General features: G+C 41.5%; 1 protein-coding gene across 5 annotated transcripts in view; it reads right to left on the bottom strand.

The window, feature by feature from the left end:
* Positions 1-17,660, bottom strand: part of LOC139423037 (phospholipase D2-like) — a 31,862-nt gene that overhangs the window by 8,627 nt on the left and 5,575 nt on the right. For all 5 annotated transcript variants that reach the window (XM_071174621.1, XM_071174624.1, XM_071174625.1 and 2 more), the window contains 13 exons: positions 9,783-9,848; positions 9,634-9,692; positions 9,255-9,500; positions 6,472-6,615; positions 6,256-6,339; positions 5,809-5,887; positions 2,558-2,668; positions 2,172-2,390; positions 1,863-2,037; positions 1,617-1,735; positions 1,336-1,452; positions 1,100-1,204; positions 619-707 (listed from right to left, as the gene is read on the bottom strand). In XM_071174621.1, the coding sequence (XP_071030722.1) occupies positions 619-707; positions 1,100-1,204; positions 1,336-1,452; positions 1,617-1,735; positions 1,863-2,037; positions 2,172-2,390; positions 2,558-2,668; positions 5,809-5,887; positions 6,256-6,339; positions 6,472-6,615; positions 9,255-9,500; positions 9,634-9,692; positions 9,783-9,848 (1,613 nt within the window). The remainder of the gene's footprint in view (positions 1-618; positions 708-1,099; positions 1,205-1,335; positions 1,453-1,616; positions 1,736-1,862; positions 2,038-2,171; positions 2,391-2,557; positions 2,669-5,808; positions 5,888-6,255; positions 6,340-6,471; positions 6,616-9,254; positions 9,501-9,633; positions 9,693-9,782; positions 9,849-17,660) is intronic.

Raw genomic sequence — 17,660 nt, 5'->3', positions numbered from 1 at the left:
ACTTGAAAACAGGTGGTATGGTATAGCCTACCGTTCAAAATGCAATGTGGTTAGACGTGAACACTGAGATTTTGCCAAGGCAGAGTTGGGTGGCTGACACTGAGATCTTTGTGAACAGCGGTGGACTCATAAATTCTGGCCTAATGGCAATCGTCAAATGTCATGACACTTTGTGGTGGTTTGTGTAACAGATGTCTCTTTCCATTCACCACTTTGCTTGGAGGCTGGAAATATGTTGTGAGTGGAGGAAGGTGCGCGGGGAGCCTAGTGAAGGAGTCCTTTGACGTGACTACTTTGACAATCAGATGAAAACATCAGGATCGATGGTTTATGCCACAACAAAAGGTAATACTTTTTAAAAGTTAAATGGCAAGCATTTACGACTAGGCCCACAGAGGTGCTATTGAATGAAAAGGGATTCTGTATGTAATTCTATGATTGGGCGCAAGCACATATAGGAGGTCCCGAACCGGGAAGAAATTAATTCTACTTTCACCCCTGTGCATAACCCAGTGTGATGATCAGTCCAGTAAAATCATGTTATACAGTAAACCCAGCCGTGTGCTGACTGATTAAACCCAGACAGACAGAGTGAGAGACATGGTGGTAGAACCACACCTGTGTGCACGTAGTATCCTCTTCACGATTGCGTCACCGATGCCATTGTGCACGTTCTTCCCATCAGCACAGCTGATGAAGAACTGGTTCTGAGAGCAGAGAGGGGGACATTTGAGAATTTATACCACAACCCATGCATTCAATTGGACTTGATAGGACCATGTGGACTGCCGTTATCGCAACCTTGAGCTCCAAGTTGACTTTATTACAGAGATACAGTCACAAGACAGCATGGGTGAGGCCAGGGCACTGAATACCGTCTTGCATTACAAAAAACAACCTTGTCTCCTGGTTGATTTCTATGCGTTTACAGCAATCAAACAGATAGGTATGGAAGATAGATATGGCATAGAATTAGCATGGGTTTGACTCTGGTAAATTGGTGCAATGAGTCTGGTAAGAGTCTGAGTCTGGTAAATGGGTGTGATTAAATAATGTGTATGTGTATATAATTTATGTAGTGTGCTGGTAGCAGAGTTACCTCGATGTAGATGTAGTGTTCGCTGTTATCGATGGTATGGATGTAGGCATTGAGGATAGAGCTGTCACAAGTTCCGGCTGACCAGCAATCCACAGAACGCAACACCTGAGAGACAGAGAGAAGAAAATGAAAATCAATATACAATTGATCATCAAAAAAAGGAGAATGAGAGACATTTCTGTGAGCTTGTATGTGTCCGAGTGGGTTTGGTCACTCTTATGTGTGAGCATGTGTACCTGCACGGAGGCCTTCCCAGAGCCAGGCACAGTGAATGGCAGTGCATCAGCAGTACTGTGAGACTTGGGAAGGAGGCAGGGGAAAAACGTGCTTCTAATGTTCTTGTACTTAAAGATCTGTAGGCAGACAAAACAAAGATAATAAAAGCCAGATGTCTCGATCACATAACCCTAGTTGTGTCTAGGGTTGTCTTTTGGAACCTAGTTCAGAAGTAGTGTTTGTACATCCAAGTAAAGCCATGAAAGAAAGATCCTTAGGAACCTCTCATTTGACCTCTGACCTTGGCAAAGTTCCAGCGCTGGATGAAGTGGCGGGCCACGTCCCTGGCAGCTTTGCCATGGAGGGCAGCAGACAGGTCACGCCACGGCATACGGGGCACCTCAGTGCGGTCAATGTTGTCTGAGAAAACAAAACACATTAAAATGAAGGATTATCCCTCCGGTGTGTGTGTGTGTGTATGTTAGTAAGTTACAGAGAGAGTGGTAGTGGGTGTTATTAATGGGGGTATAATGTGTGTATGCTGCACCTTCAAATGGGCGGTCCAGTTGGACCCAGTCTCTCTTAATGAAGTTGCTGTAGTCCTTGCCAAGCCACAGCTGGGTGTTGTTCTTCAGATCCTCAGCATTGACCTCTTCCGGCTCTGGAGGCTTTGGATCCTGGGCTGAGTTTGACCCATCCACCTGGTCACCTGAATCAGCTGCCTAGGAGGCAGAATAGGACAGTCTGGCAATAAAGTCACTGCTTAACACCAGGTAACAATATGAACTATGGATTATCAGAACACAGGAGAAAGAGAAAGAAAGATTAATCTTGACTTTGTCTTGAGATGTATCACCTCTGGCTCAGAAATTGGAGCCTTTGGCACTTCTTCAGAGATGTGATTGGCTGTCTCCGTGGGAACTGTATCAGTCAACCGGTACTGGCTGTCGTCCCATCTCCCAAAGGCCAGGTCCAAGCCTCCAACGAAGGCCACTGATTGGTCGATGGCCACCATCTTCTCATGATGGGCCCAGAAAAATACCACAGCGGACATGTGGTTGGGGTGTCGCATCACCTGTTGGAGAGACATCAGTGAAGCTAAGGACACAAATCGGTTTTTGAATTTTAAATAATGACACAGTATAACACCAGCAATGAAAGCACGATGATGCTATGTGGGTTGGTTTATGAGGTTTATAGCACCACCTGATTGCAGAGCAGAGATTAGTGTCTCAGACAGACCTTGATGTTGGGGTGCATGTCCATCAGTGTCTTCTTGCTGTGGCCACTGTTTATACCCAGTGCCATCTCCACCTCCTTGTACAGGAGCACACACACTTTGACACCTTGTTCCTACACAGAGAAAAGAAAGGATGGATATACACAAAAGGTGGGAAGGAGGAAAAGTATGTTTTTGGTTTCAAATTGGTTGTGGGAACGAAGCCCAGTAAAACGGAATGTTTTTTAAATATTCTGAGGACAGAAGTGAAAATTGAACCTGTTCTGGGATTGTTTATTTTTAAGTTGCAGGGAGGTGTGCAGAAAGCTTTACTCAAGTTCATTGAACGTTTTATTAACGTTCTGAGATCTGAAAATATAGGTTATTTGATGGTAATTAAATAACATTCTGAGAATATTCAAATGTTGTGAAAGTTTTGTTATGGTTATTATTGACTCTAAGAACTACATTTTTGGGCTTCCCGGGTGGCGCAGTGGTTAAGGGCGCTATACTGCAGCGCCAGCTGTGCCATCAGAGTCTCTGGGTTCGCGCCCAGGCTCTGTCGTAACCGGCTGCGACCGGGAGGTCGACGCACAATTGGCCTAGCGTTGTCTGGGTTAGGGAGGGCTTGGTCGGTAGGGATGTCCTTGTCTCACCAGCAACTCCTGTGGCGGGCCGGGCGCAGTGCGCGCTAACCACGGTTGCCAGGTCCTCCGACACATTGGTGTGGCTGGCTTCCGGGTTGGATGCAGAAGCAGTACGGCTGGTTGGGTTGTGTATCGAAGGACCTTCGTCTCTCCTGAGCCCGTACAGGAGTTGTAGCGATGAGACAAGATACTACAACAATTGGATACCACGAAAATTGGGGAGAAAAGGGGTGTAAAAAAGAACTACATTTTTAGGTTATTTAGAGGTTTTTGAATAACTTTCACTGAATTTTTCGGAAGATTGCCAAGAACCTGCATAAAATAGAACCAACCATAAATTCTCTGAATGTGTCGGAAGTCACATAACCTCCCGGTCGCGGCCGGTTACGACAGAGCCTGGGCACGAACCCAGGGTCTCTGATGGCACAGCTAGCGCTGCAGTACAGCGCCCTTAACCACTGCGCCACCCGGGAGGCCCTCCGCATGGGAACTTGTGGGGTGGAATGATCTGTTAAGTACTGAAATTCCCACAGAAGAACATTGTTTCTTAAAGTTCTCTGAACAATTTGAGAACATGGCTTTAAATAGAACCATGAGGAAACCTGTAGGAAACGTTATGCCGAAAGTACTGAAATTCCCACAGAATAACATTGTTTCTTGACATTCTCTGAACTATTTGAGAACATTCCCAATGTCAAACCATTTGGAGAACGTCCATAGAACATTAACGAAAATGGAATTAAACGTAACCATGTTTGACTTTTTGGAAAACGTATACTGTTAAATTAAATACCAAGTAAATAATGTTTTTTTTTTGTGAATTCCTTAAATGTGCTGAGAATGTTCCAAAGTCAAGCAATTATCCAAAGTCAAGCAATCACCATTCCCATAAAGTTGGGGAATGTTGTATGCAAAATAACCAATAGGATAACTACACTCTCACCAAGCTCTAAGAAACAAATGGTTCTGAGAACATTATGTGCTGGCTGGGAAGGGATTAACCTTCAGTGCTTTCAGAGGAGAGGAGGGAGGAGGACAGGTATAAGGAGACTATAGACATACAGTGGGGAGAACAAGTATTTGATGCACTGCTGATTTTTCAGGTTTTCCTACTTACAAAGCATGTAGAGGTCTGTAATTCTCATAGGTACACTTCAACTGTGAGAGACAGAATTCCAGAAAAATTCCAGAAAAATCACATTGTATGATTTTTAAGTAATTCATTTGCATTTTATTGCATGACATAAGTATTTGATCACCTACCAACCAGTAAGAATTCCGGTTCTCACAGACCTGTTAGTTTTTCTTTAAGAGGCCCTCCTGTTCTCCACTCATTACCTGTATTAACTGCACCTGTTTGAACTCGTTACCTGTATAAAAGACACCTGTCCACACACTCAATCAAACAGACTCCAACCTCTCTACAATGGCCAAGAACAGAGGGCTGTGTAAGGACATCAGGGATAAAATTGTAGACCTGCACAAGACCTCTACATGCTTTGTAAGTAGGAAACCCTGCAAAATCTGCAGTGTATCAAATACTTGTTCTCCCCACTGTATATATAAACTCAGAAAAAAAGGAGGGATCAGCCCAGAACTACACAGCAGGACCTGGTCAATGTCCTGAAGAGAGCTGGGACCACAGTCTCAAAGAAAACCATTAGTAACACACTATGCCGTCATGGATTAAAATCCTGTAGAGCATGCAAGGTCACCCTGCTCAAGCCAGCGCATGTCCAGGTCCGTCTGAAGTTTGCCAATGACCATCTGGATGATCCAGAGGAGGAATGGGAGAAGGTAATGTGGTCTGATGAGACAAAAATGTAGCTTTTTGGTCTAAACTCCACTTGCGTGTTTGGAGGAAGAAGGATGATTACAAACCCAAGAACACCATGCCAACAGGGAAGCATGGAGGTAGAAACATCATTCTTTGGGGATGGTTTTCTGCAAAGGGGACAGGACGACTGCACCGTATTGAGGGGAGGATGGATGGGGCCATGTATCGCAAGATGTTGGCCAACAACCTCCTTCCCTCAGTAAGAGCATTGAAGATGGGTCGTGGCTGGGTCTTCCAGCATGACAACGACCCGAAAACACACAGCCAGGGCAACTAAGGAGTGGCTCCGTAAGAAGCATCTCAAGGTCCTGGAGTGGCCTAGCCAGTCTCCAGACCTGAATCCAATAGAAAATCTTTGGAGGGAGCTGAAAGTCCGTATTGCCCAGCGACAGACCCGAAACCTGAAGGATCTGGAGAAGGTCTGTATGGAGGAGTGGGCCAAAATCCCCGCTGCAGTGTGTGCAAACCTGGTCAAGAACTACAGGAAATGTATGATCTCTGTAATTGCAAACAAAGGTTTCTGTACCAAATATTAAGTTCTGCTTTTCTGATGTCTCAAATGCTTATGTCATGCAATAAAATGCAAATTAATTACTTAAAAATCATACAATGTGATTTTCTGGATTTTTGTTTTACATCCCGTCTCTCACAGTTGAAGCGTACCTATGATAAAAAATTACAGACCTCTACATGCTTTGTAAGTAGGAAAACCTGCAAAATCGGCAGTGTATCAAATACTTGTTCTCCCCACTGTATGTTGTCAGGAGAAAGGTGGGAAGTAGATTCGTACTGCTTTGCGTTTGAGGATCTGGTCCAGACGCCAGTACGTTCCTGTAGCTGGCCTCTTCAGGAAAACCTCTGGACTGAGCCTTGGAGGAAAATAAATATTCACCATGCAATATTAATAATTAACATATTTACACTGTGTCATGCTGTTTACAGACTAATTAGAAACAAACCTAATACATTTTGGAAAAAGTGGTCTCCGTTGTTATTGAGACAGTGAAATCAAACATTTGTTTTGTTTGCTGTATGCTCTAATTTAGCTAACGGCAGGGCAGAGCCATGTATACACTATACCATATAGGGCTCTGGATAACCTCTCTCTGTAATTACGGAGAGCACTGTGCTTACTGTACATGAAATTTGGAACACAGAGTATTCCTACTAGCCATCAAGATATAGTGTATAATATAACGTTCTATTCTATTTCGATTGTGCTAGCTCCGCTCCTCACCACCAGTCTGTGATGAAGATCTCCTCCTTGGCCTGCTCCAGAGCATCAGCCAGGTCTGCAAAGTAGCCACTGCCATTTACATACCTTTAATACAACCAGTTCATAAACAGAGACATTACATTCAAGTTAAGGGAGCACAAAGCTATGGATGTATACAGTAGGTACAAATACCACATCATCATCCAATGTGAAGCAATACACACACACACATCTGACCATTTAGTGAGTGTGTTCTCCCGTGGCGGGGCAAAGCCCCCAAAGCGTTGGACCTGGAGGAATTCACAAGGCTCAGCCAGCCTGTTGATCTCATGGCTCCACCAGTGAGCCTGTCTGTAGCTGTTACACTTGATGACCAGATTCCTAAAACACACACACACACAACGCTCATGTAAGAACACACATACACATATGAGGCAACACAGCGAGGCAATAGGGGAGAGTGGGGTATGTTGAACCAAATAATTATTGAGCCACCCTAATTGTTTCTAGAAAAACCATACACAAAATTAATCATGTGGCCAAATATTTAGGAAGAGTTCATCATTTCATAGAGTCTGTGAAGTAAGAAGCCATATGGGGAAAGTGGTAAGCAAGTTAGGTCCAAAAAACAGATTTTCACAAAGTCAAATTAATTTGTGTTATAAGTTTCATGATGCTTGTATCTAAACCAAAGTATATAGTTTAAATGTTTTATACATCAGTTGAGACTATAAGCTAAAATATGAGATCCTAAACATAGCATGAAAGTGTATCCTTGTAGCTGTGTGGGCTAATATAGTCAACATATTTGCTTTGGGGTAAGTTATGCCAATGCCCATGGGGTAAATTGAGCCAATCTCCACCATACCCCATACATATTATCATCACATTTAGTCAGTTTCGTGCATAATATGCATAGTATTTTTGCAATGTGTCCTGTATGAACTCAAGATGCATATTTTATTGTTACATAGCAGACATCTTCATGCCCCCTGTATATACACGTAAAACAAGCAGGGGTCTGGCCCCCCTTGAGATTCTGGAGAGAGAAGCGAAGGAAGAAGTGAGAAAGGAAGAAGTCCATTTGAGCAGCAGCAAGGGATGGAAAAAATAGACTGAATGACACTGAAGAGGTCCAATGACAAAAACCAAAATGAACATGTACCTGTGCGAATGAGGCTATGATAGAGTAGCAGAGGCACACAAGGTCTTATCTGACGACATGGAGTCTGAGCTTCCTAAACATATCAAGAATCTTGCGGGCCAGTTTCATGGGCTTTGTAGCCTCAAATGCAGAGAACTTACCTACTAATTGACACATTGAAACATCCCTGTCCCAGACAACTGGTCAAGAAATGGAAGGTTAAGTGATATTGAACAGAAAGATATATATCTGAATGTAGGCATACATTTAAGATATACAATACACCACATTAATTAATTAAACGTTGACCTATCAGCACCATTACCCACTGTCACAGGACACCATCAACCACTTTACCCCAAGGTGACTCAACTTACCCTGTCCCATTCTCAACTTACCCCAAGTTGTGCCAAGAGACCACTTATTTTTGGACAAGCTATGTTTTCAAAACTGTTATGTTTATATGAATTCAGATCATTTCCAGGGATACACAACATCCTGAAATATATGTGGATATCTTTGTTAGAATAATACTGTATGTGACACGTTCCAGGAATCTATGTGTATGTTGCACGTCACTACTACACAGGAGAGGCATTTTAACGTTTTTTTACATTTTTTAAAATCAAAATAAGTTCTGGGGGAGAAATGCCTTCTTGAACATGTGGACTGTCATTTGCCTTAATAACAAACGTGCATGCCATCTGTAAATAAATCAAATTAAAATAATAAATTACAAGCCTAGTTGGTTTAACAACGAAAAAAAGACAGGAACCTTCCTGCTAGCCATGATTGGCTGAGATAATGGATGGGCTGGACATGAGTTCGGATTGGTCTGCCATGTAGTATTCTTCTGCTTATAACACGAGTTGCTCATTATGTGTAGATAATCCTTTCTACCATGGATTTTTTTTAAAGATATCATGAAGAACTGAAATAGTGTTGCTATTGCTCAGTGGGAAGAAGTTGTGATGGACTATCATTTGCATTGCTAGTTATAGTCTAATGTTAGCTAACTTAACCTAGTTGGTTAGCTTAAGCTACCTGCAGATTCATGCATGGTACATGGTAGTATGGGTAGGGATTAAGGGTCTAAACAAAAGACTCCACTATGCAAGTAATCATTTCACTGTACCGTTTACACCTTCGGTATCCTGTGCATGTGACAAATAAACTTAGAATTTATTTAATTTAGTGTGTGTTTACCAGAGACGGTAACGAGAAGAACAACATGACCTGTCACCAAAGTCAGAATAGGATATAGGCCAAGGACTAGATAAAGTATATTTGTACTAATACTTTTTTCTACTACTTTTACCACTATCAATCTTAATCTTTGGTTGTTTACTACAATACCTTACTCACTCTGTTAAGTACATGGCCTCACACGTGAATCCTTAAGATGGGCGGGGCTAAGGCTTATATGGGTGATAACGATTCTGAATGGGTGAAGAAAAATAAGAGCTCTCCAGTTGGTGTAACAACATTTTCTCAAAAGTAGTGTTACAAGTTTATCAACTTTCAAAGCAGAATTACTTTCCCATTGTTCCTCTACTACAGTGTATGTTATACAATGTTCTGAGTCTCTACTTTTATCCAATGTAAAAAACAAATTCTAATTTTGCTACATAGAACCAAATCAAGGAGGTGGGTCACATACTGTATTCCCCTGCCGAATGTAAAAAAATCTAAATTTACCACACTCTCCTCTTCCTGCCTGCACGAATACACACACAGCTAGGGATTGACTCATAAATAAACAATTAGGTATACAAAATGTATACTTCACAAGTGTGATCTGTATTTGAGTGTACACTTTATGGGTGTGTCTGCCTACAAATAGATAATAACATTTTGGACACCACTGTGGACTTACCTGGTGAAGTTCTGAATACAGACCCCATACTTGGTATCAGTGTATGCACGGCCCACTTGAACTTTGAACTCTGGGTCAAAGACCAGTACAAAGCAGACGACCCCGTTTTCCCGGTTCATATAGAGCAGGAAGGAATCCTTGACCACCAGCCAGCGCTTTGACCAGCGGAAGCAGAACTGGTGATGACCAATACAGTTCAGCCCCTGGATACGATGACCTCCTGACCTTTTGAAGATGGAACCCTCCCTGAAATACAATGACATCACTAACATTGCTTTCACGGACAGAGAATTTGTCACATTAAAATATACTGAATAACACTCACTCTCACTTTCTCGTATACCATCACACACTCTCATAGACTATTAAACCTGCTTACAGGCCTTTGGGTCCAAGCTCACTGACAAAAGAGAGAGCACTGACATCAAGGAATTCCAGCTGGAATCAGAACAAGACAGACAGTGATGACAGCTCATCCTGACATTGAATGATAATTGGTGTGTGTGTGTGTGTGTCATCTTCACCCACCATGCCGTGGAAGTTCTTACAAAAGGAATTCTCCAGAAGGCCATTTAGATATTCTTCAAGGTATTTCTACAACAGAGAAATCAGAAATCAGGACTGATAGCCTACTAGCCCGCAGGGGGTTCTGAGAAGAAAAAAAAGTATATATATATATATACATACAGTTGAAGTCGGAAGTTTACATACACCTTAGCCAAATACATATAACTCAGTTTTTCACAATTCCTGACATTTAATCCTTGTAAAAATTCCCTTTCTTAGGTCAGTTAGGATCACCACTTTATTTTAAGAAAGTAAAATGTCAGAATAATAGTAGAGAGAATGATTTATTTCAGCTGTTATTTCTTTCATCACATTCCCAGTGGGTCAGAAGTTTACATACACTCAATTAGTATTTGGTAACATTGCCTTTACATTGTTTAACTTGGGTCAAACGTTTCAGGTAGCCTTCCACAAGCTTTCCACAATAAATTGGGGGAATTCTGGCCCATTCCTTCCGACAGAGCTGATGTAACTAAGTCAGGTTTGTAGGCCTCCTTGCTGGCACACGCTTTTTCAATTCTGCCCACATATTTTCTATAGGATTGAGGTCAGGGCTTTGTGATGGCCACTCCAATACCTTGACTTTGTTGTCCTTAAGCCATTTTGACACAACGTTGGAAGTATGCTTGGGGTCATTGTCCATTTGGAAGACCCATTTGCGACCAAGCTTTAACTTCCTGACTGATGTCTTGAGATGTATGTGGATATATTGAAGCAACATTTCCTCCCTCATTATGCCATCTATTTTGTGAAGTGCACCAGTCCCTCCTGCAGCAAAGCACCCCCACAACATGATGCTGCTACCCTCGTGCTTGCCGGTTTGGATGGTGTTCTTCGGCTTGCAAGCCTCCCCCGTTTTCCTCCAAACATAACGATGATCATTATGGCCAAACAGTTCTATTTTTGTTTCATCCGACCAGAGGACATTTCTACAAAAACTACGATCTTTGTCCCCATGTGGAGTTGCAAACCGTAGTCAGGCTTTTTTTAAGGCGGTTTTGGAGCAGTGGCTTCTTCCTTGCTGAGTGGCCTTTCAGGTTATGTCGATATAGGACTCGTTGTACTGGGGATATAGATACTTTTGGACCGGTTTCCGCCAGCATCTTCACAAGGTCCTTTGCAGTTGTTCTGGGATTGATTTGCATTTTTCGCACCAAATTACGTTCATCTCTAGGAGACAGAACGCTTCTCCTTCCTGACTGGTATGACGTATGCGTGGTCCCATGGTGTTTATACTTGTGTACTATTGTTTGTACAGATGAACGTGTTACCTTCAGGCATTTGGAAATTGCTCCCAAGTATGAACCAGACTTGTAGCGGTCTGCCATTTTTTTTCTGAGGTCTTGGCTGATTTTTTAAGATTTTCCCATGATGTCAAGCAGAAGCACTGAGTTTGAAGGTAGGCCTTGAAATACATCCACAGGTACACCTCCAATTGACTCAAATGATGTCAATTAGCCTATCAGAAGCTTCTAAAGCCATGATATAATTTTCTGGAATTTTCCAAGCTGTTTAAAGGCACAGTCAACTTAGTGTATGTAAATTTCTGACCCACTGGAATTGTGATACAGTGAATGATAAGTGAAATAATCTGTCTGTCAACAACTGTTGGAAAAATTACTTGAGTCATGCACAAAGTAGATGTCCAAACCGACTTGCCAAAACTATAGTTTGTTAACATGAAATTTGTGGAGTGGTTGAAAAATTTGTTTTAATGACGAAGTCAAGGATCGGTAGGATGGTCAGTTGTACGAGGGTATGTTTGGCAGCATGAGTGAGGCTTTGTTGCGAAATAGGAAGCCGATTCTAGATTTAATTTTGGATTGGAGATGCTTAACTTCTTATGGCTGCAGGGGCAGTATTGAGTAGCTTGGATGAAAGGTGCCCAGAGTAAACGGCCTGCTCCTCAGTCACAGTTGCTAATATATGCATAGTATTAATACATTTGAAAAGACAACACTCTGAAGTTTCTAAAACTGTTTGAATGATGTCTGTGAGTATAACAGAACTCATATGGCAGGCAAAAACCTGAGAAAATGTTTGTAGTTTTTGAACTCAGCCCTATCAAATACACAGTGGGATATGGTTCAAGTTGCACTTCCTGGGGCTTCCACTAGATGTCAACCGTCTTTAGAAACTTGAATGAGGCTTCTACTGTGATGTGGGGCCGGATGAGAGCTCTTTGAGTCAGTGGTCTGGCAGTTAGCCAGGTCCTGGTCACGCGCATTTCACATGAGAGCGACCTGCGTTCCATGGCTTTTCTACAGACATTGGAATTCTCTGGTTGGAACGTTGTTGAACATTTATGATAAAAACATCCTAAAGATTGATTCTATACTTAGTTTGAAATGTTTCTACGACCTGTAATATAACTTTTTCAACTTTTCGTCCAACGTTCAATTGGACCTGCACGAGCGTTTGGATTTGTGTACTAAACGCCCTAACAAAAGTAGCTACTTGGACATAAATAATGGACATTGTCGAACAAATCAAACATTTATTGTGGAACTAGGATTCCTGGGAGTGCATTCTGATGAAGATCATTAAAGGTAAGGGAATATTTATAATGTTATTTCTGATCTGTTGACTCCAACATGGCGGATAAAAAAAATAATTCTGAGGGCCGTTCTCAGATTATTGCATGGTTTGCTTTTTCCCTAAAGCTTTTTTGAAATCTGACACAGCGGTTGCATTAAGGAGAGGTATATCTATAATTCCATGTTTAACACTTGTATTTTTATCAACATTTATGATGAGTATTTCTGTAAAATTGATGTGGCTATGCAAAATCACTGGATGTTTTTGGAACTAGTGAATGTAACGCGCCAATGTAAACTCAGATTTTCTTTTTTTGAAATATGAACTTTATCAAACAAAACATACATGTATTGTGTAACATGAAGTCCTATGAGTGTCATCTGATGAAGGTCATCAAAGGTTAGTGATTAATTTTATCTCTATTTGTGCTTTTTGTGACTCTACTCTTTGGCTGGAAAAATGGCTGTGTGTGTTTTTGTGACTTGGCTCTGTCCTAACATAATCGTTCACAGTGTCCTATTTGAAATCAGACACTGTGGTGGGATTAACAACAAGATTACCTTTAAAACGGTATAAGATACATGTATGTTTGAGGAATTTTAATTATGAGATTTCTGTTGTTTTGAATTTGGCGCCCTGCACTTTCACTGGCTGTTGTCATATCGATCCCGTTAATGTGAGTCTGGAAGGAGAGTTTACAGTCTAACCAGACACCTAGGTATTTGTAGTTGTCCATATATTCTAGGTCAGAACCGTCCAGAGTAATTATACTAGTCAGGCGGGAGTGTGCGGGCAGCAATCGGTTGAAGAGCGTGCACTTAGTTTTACTAGCATTTAAAAGCAGTTGGAGGCCACAGAAGGAGTGTTTTATTTCGTTGAAGCTCGTTTAGAGGTTTGTTAGCACAGTGTCCGAAGAAGGACCAAATGTATACAGAATGGTGTCGTCTGCGTAGTGGTGAATCAGAGAATCACCAGCAGAAAGAGCGACATCACATTTATACAGAGAAAAGAGTCGGCCCGAGAATTGAATCCTGTGGCACCCCCATAGAGACTGCCAGAGGTCCGGACAACAGGCCCTCCGATTTGACACACTGAACTCTGTCTGCAAAGTAGTTGGTGAACCAGGCGAGGCAGTCATTAGAAAAACCAAGGCTATTGAGTCTGCCAATAAGAATGCGGTGATTGACAGAGTCGAAAGCCTTGGCCAGGTCGATGAAGACAGCTGCACAGTACTGTCTTTTATCGATGGTGGTTATGATATCGTTTAGGACCTTGGCTGAGGTGCACCCATGACCAGCTCAGAAACCAGATTGCATAGTGGAGAAGGTACAGTGGGATTCTAAATGGTCGGTGATCTGTTTATTAACTTGGCTTTCGAAGATTTTAGAAAGGTCAGGCAGGATGGATATCGGTCTGTAACAGTTTGGGTCTAGAGTGTCTCCCCCTTTGAAGAGGGGGATGACCGCGGCAGCTATCCAATCTTTGGGGATCTCAGACGACACGAAAGAGAGGTTGAATTGGCTAGTAAAAGGGGTTGCAACCATTTTGGAGGGTGATTTTAGAACGAGAGGGTGCCGATTGTCTAGCCCAGCTAATTTGTAGGGATCCAGATTTTGCAGTTCTTTCAGAACATCAGCTGCCTGGTTTTGGGTGAAGGAGGGCATGGGTGAAGTTGGGCAAGTTGCAGCAGGGGGTGCAGAGATGTTGGCCATGGTAGGGGTAGCCAGGTGGAAAGTATGGCCAGCCGTGGAAAAATGCTTATTGAAATTATCGATAATCGTAGATTTGTCGGTGGTGACAGTGTTTCCTAGCCTCAGTGCAGTGGGCAGATGGGAGGAGGTGCTCCTATTCTCTATGGACTTCCCAGTGTCCCAAAACTTTTTGGAATTAGTGCTACAGGAAGCAAATTTCTGTTTGAAAAAGCTAGCCTTAGCTTTCCTAACTGCCTGAGTATATTGGTTCCTGACTTCCCTGAAAAGTTGCATATCGCCGGGGCTATTCGATGCTAATGCAGAACGCCACAGGATGTTTTTGTGCAGTATTGATGGGTGGTCATTTGACCGCGGACCCAATACGCACGCAGGCAATGAGGCTGTGATTGCTGAGATCCTGGTTGAAGACAGCAGAGGTGTATTTAGAGGGCAGGTTGGTCAGGATGATATCTAAGAGGGTGCCCATGGTTACGGATTTAGGGATGTACCTGGTAGGTTCCTTGATGATTTGTGTGAGATTGAGGGCATCTAGCTTAGATTGTAGGACGGCCGGGGTGTTAAGCATGTCCCAGTTTAGGTCACCTAACAGTACAAACTTATATCATCATTGGTTAACCCATTTTCAACATAGACAAACCTTTTATAAGATATGTTCTATTTGTACCTCTATTTGAACATCAGATCTTCAACGTTATATTCACTATCATTATCCCAGGATAATTGATCTACCTAAAGCTATCCATTTGGTCTCCCATCCAGGGTTTAACCAATCCCAGTACTGCTTAGCTATGACATTTGTCACTACTACCAATGTGTTACCAATGTGCTCCAAAATGGTGCAGCTGTCTAAGGCACTGCATCTCAGTGCAAGAAGCGTCACTACAGTCCCTGGTTCGAATCCAGGCTGTATCACATCTGGCTGTGATTGGGAGACCCGTAGGGTGGCGCACAATTGGCCCAGCGTTGGCCAGGTTTGCCTGGGGTAGGCAGTCATTGTAAATAAGAATTTGTTCTTAAGTGACTTAGTTATGAAAGGTTAAATAAAGATGATATATTTTTTTGAATTATCGGGACAATTATTATTGAGCGATTAGGGCTATGGCGGTCATTACATTTTTTCAGACGGTGATTTTCAAGCAATTAACTGCCGGTCTCATGGTAATTGCCCGTTAATTAACATAAACACATTTAGCTTCTTCTGGATCCCACGCATAGCCTACAAGCCACTGATGCAGACCTTTGGAACATCTACATTTGACAAAAATCGAATAAATACATTTAATATAACCTACACCATCACAATAAATCAATTATTTATTTTAGACAGGTCTAAAGAAACACGATATGAAGAAAATGTAGTCTATTTCAGAAGAACAGAAAAGCATATTCTGGATTGTCTTTATGCTAGGCCCTAATCTGACTCTGCCATTGGGCTGTGGGCTACACTAGTTCATTTAGCAGACAAGATTTGTTTAGAATTCCGTGGCATTATTTTATATTGTTTTATAGTATGAAGAATACAATTGAACATAGCTGAAAAAAAATAGAAAGGATATTTTCTCAAAATGATTTCAGGGAGTGCATAGATGCGGCTATTCTGTGTTGAGCGTTGTGATAAAAATGTTGGGCTATATGTTTTGATTTTTAATACATTCTAAGGCTGCATGATGCGACTCTAATAATGATTTGAAAAAGGTTGCATGAAAGGCATGAGCTCTGCGTTGTTTTTTTTGCACAGGCTGTACACACGTCATCAGTCTCTCATTCACAATTTGACAAGCACTTGATATTGCCTTGAATTTACCGGCTGCATACCCTTTGCGTGGCCGTAATTCCCCCTAAAAAGAATCCATGCCTTTTGCGGCCAGTGGCCATTGTGCCCTTGGGTTGAATATAATAATTTAAATTCCCTTCTCCCGGCTGCACCTCTCACTCACATGGTTCTCAGTCACGTGATCGGGTCTTTCTCACAGGCTAGAAGTGAAGACAGACATATTAGGGATGCAACTGCACGCATCCTAATCCAATTCCGAGGTGCATATTGAAGATATTGGAAGAACTGTCCACATTTACTTTTTGTCAGCCAACAAGATGAGGAGGCCTAACGAACAGCAAAAGCACTAGCCTATGTCAATCTACTATTCCCCATAGTACAAAGGTTTACCTATTCTATTCTGTGCGAGAATTAAATATTCCATAGTCAGAGAGAACACCATTATCCAAAGTGACCACAAATGTGATTATGCATATAATGCTTTTATTATAAAGGTGCATTTCTATGTTGAAAATTATCTTCCCGAAACTTGAAATTCACGCGCTGCGTATGCATGCCAGTTAGGCTCTACAGCCGTTGGAAACCGGATTAATGTGCTTAAATTTGAAGAAGTTATTTGGTCACTTTAGTTGTGATACAAACTTTACAAAAACATATATTCTAATGTGCTACATTAGGTGTGTAATTATGATTTGAAAAAGTCACAAAAAAAGTGATAATATACAATTCCCAAGTGATAAGCTAATATTGTTACCCATCACACTATTCTTGATTTAATCTTGTCTTTACATATACTCAATATTATATGTGTGAAATTTGTTTTGATTTAGAATGAACCATTATCATGCAGCTATCTCAAAACAGGGGCACCGGGGGAAAAAATACGCCAACTACACAATTAAATAGCGAATGAAGGACACTTTTCCAGTGGTTAATTTTCATGCCAGCCAGACTATACTTCTGTTTTAAAGAGAAGCAATGTGCTCAATATTAGGAAGGCTGAGAAATAAATATACTAGACCTAGCCTGAAGAAAGCTGATGGGATCCTCCTCTTTTTAAGAGGCCATCACTCTGTTTTCTCATGCAATTGCATAGCCTATAGAAATGTTGCACAACATGAGGTCTCATGAAGTGTTGGATTATATTTTTTTGATTACATTTGCATTGATGTCACAGTGATTAGAGGGGCAATAGACTGAGGAGTATCAGACAGTTAGCAAGTTAGGTAGGCTACTAATGACCATCAGCAGCATCCGAGCTTGGAGAAGCCAATTACCGTAAATGGACACATGGAATTTGACTGCCATCATGACTCGTGACCGCCGGTGTGGCGGTAATACGGTCACGGTAACAGTCCTATGAGCGATCTCTTAATAACTAAATAGATTCCCTGTTGCTATTGACGTCATTCCAAAGGGTCAGTTCAACAGAGAAAAATCAAATGTAACCATACTTTATAAGTCATATATCATCAATATTTAGGCCTGTATAGCATTTGCAAAGTCATCAACAGCTATTGTTTCAATTCAACTCAGGGTTCAACTAAATATAGACAGTACATATAGGCCTAGGGTTTAAAGCTTTGGTTGTTTTTAAATTTTATCTTCAAGTTGTTAATTAATATGTTGGATTCTCCATCTCAACCAAAAAATCTATGTTAAAGAATAGGACTAAATCAAACAAACTTTAAATAGACTTTAATTAAGAATTGATTTGATTTAGTGCTATTCATTAACTTTGATTCTTGGAATACAAAATATCAATTATTAATTTGTAGACAAACTGGAATTAAAGCCAGACTAAGTCAGTGGAAC

The sequence above is a fragment of the Oncorhynchus clarkii genome, chromosome 12 (genome assembly GCF_045791955.1).
Source record: "Oncorhynchus clarkii lewisi isolate Uvic-CL-2024 chromosome 12, UVic_Ocla_1.0, whole genome shotgun sequence".
NCBI lineage: Eukaryota > Metazoa > Chordata > Actinopteri > Salmoniformes > Salmonidae > Oncorhynchus > Oncorhynchus clarkii.
Note: the sequence above shows the minus strand (reverse complement) of the source record. Positions and strands in the feature narration are given on the sequence as shown.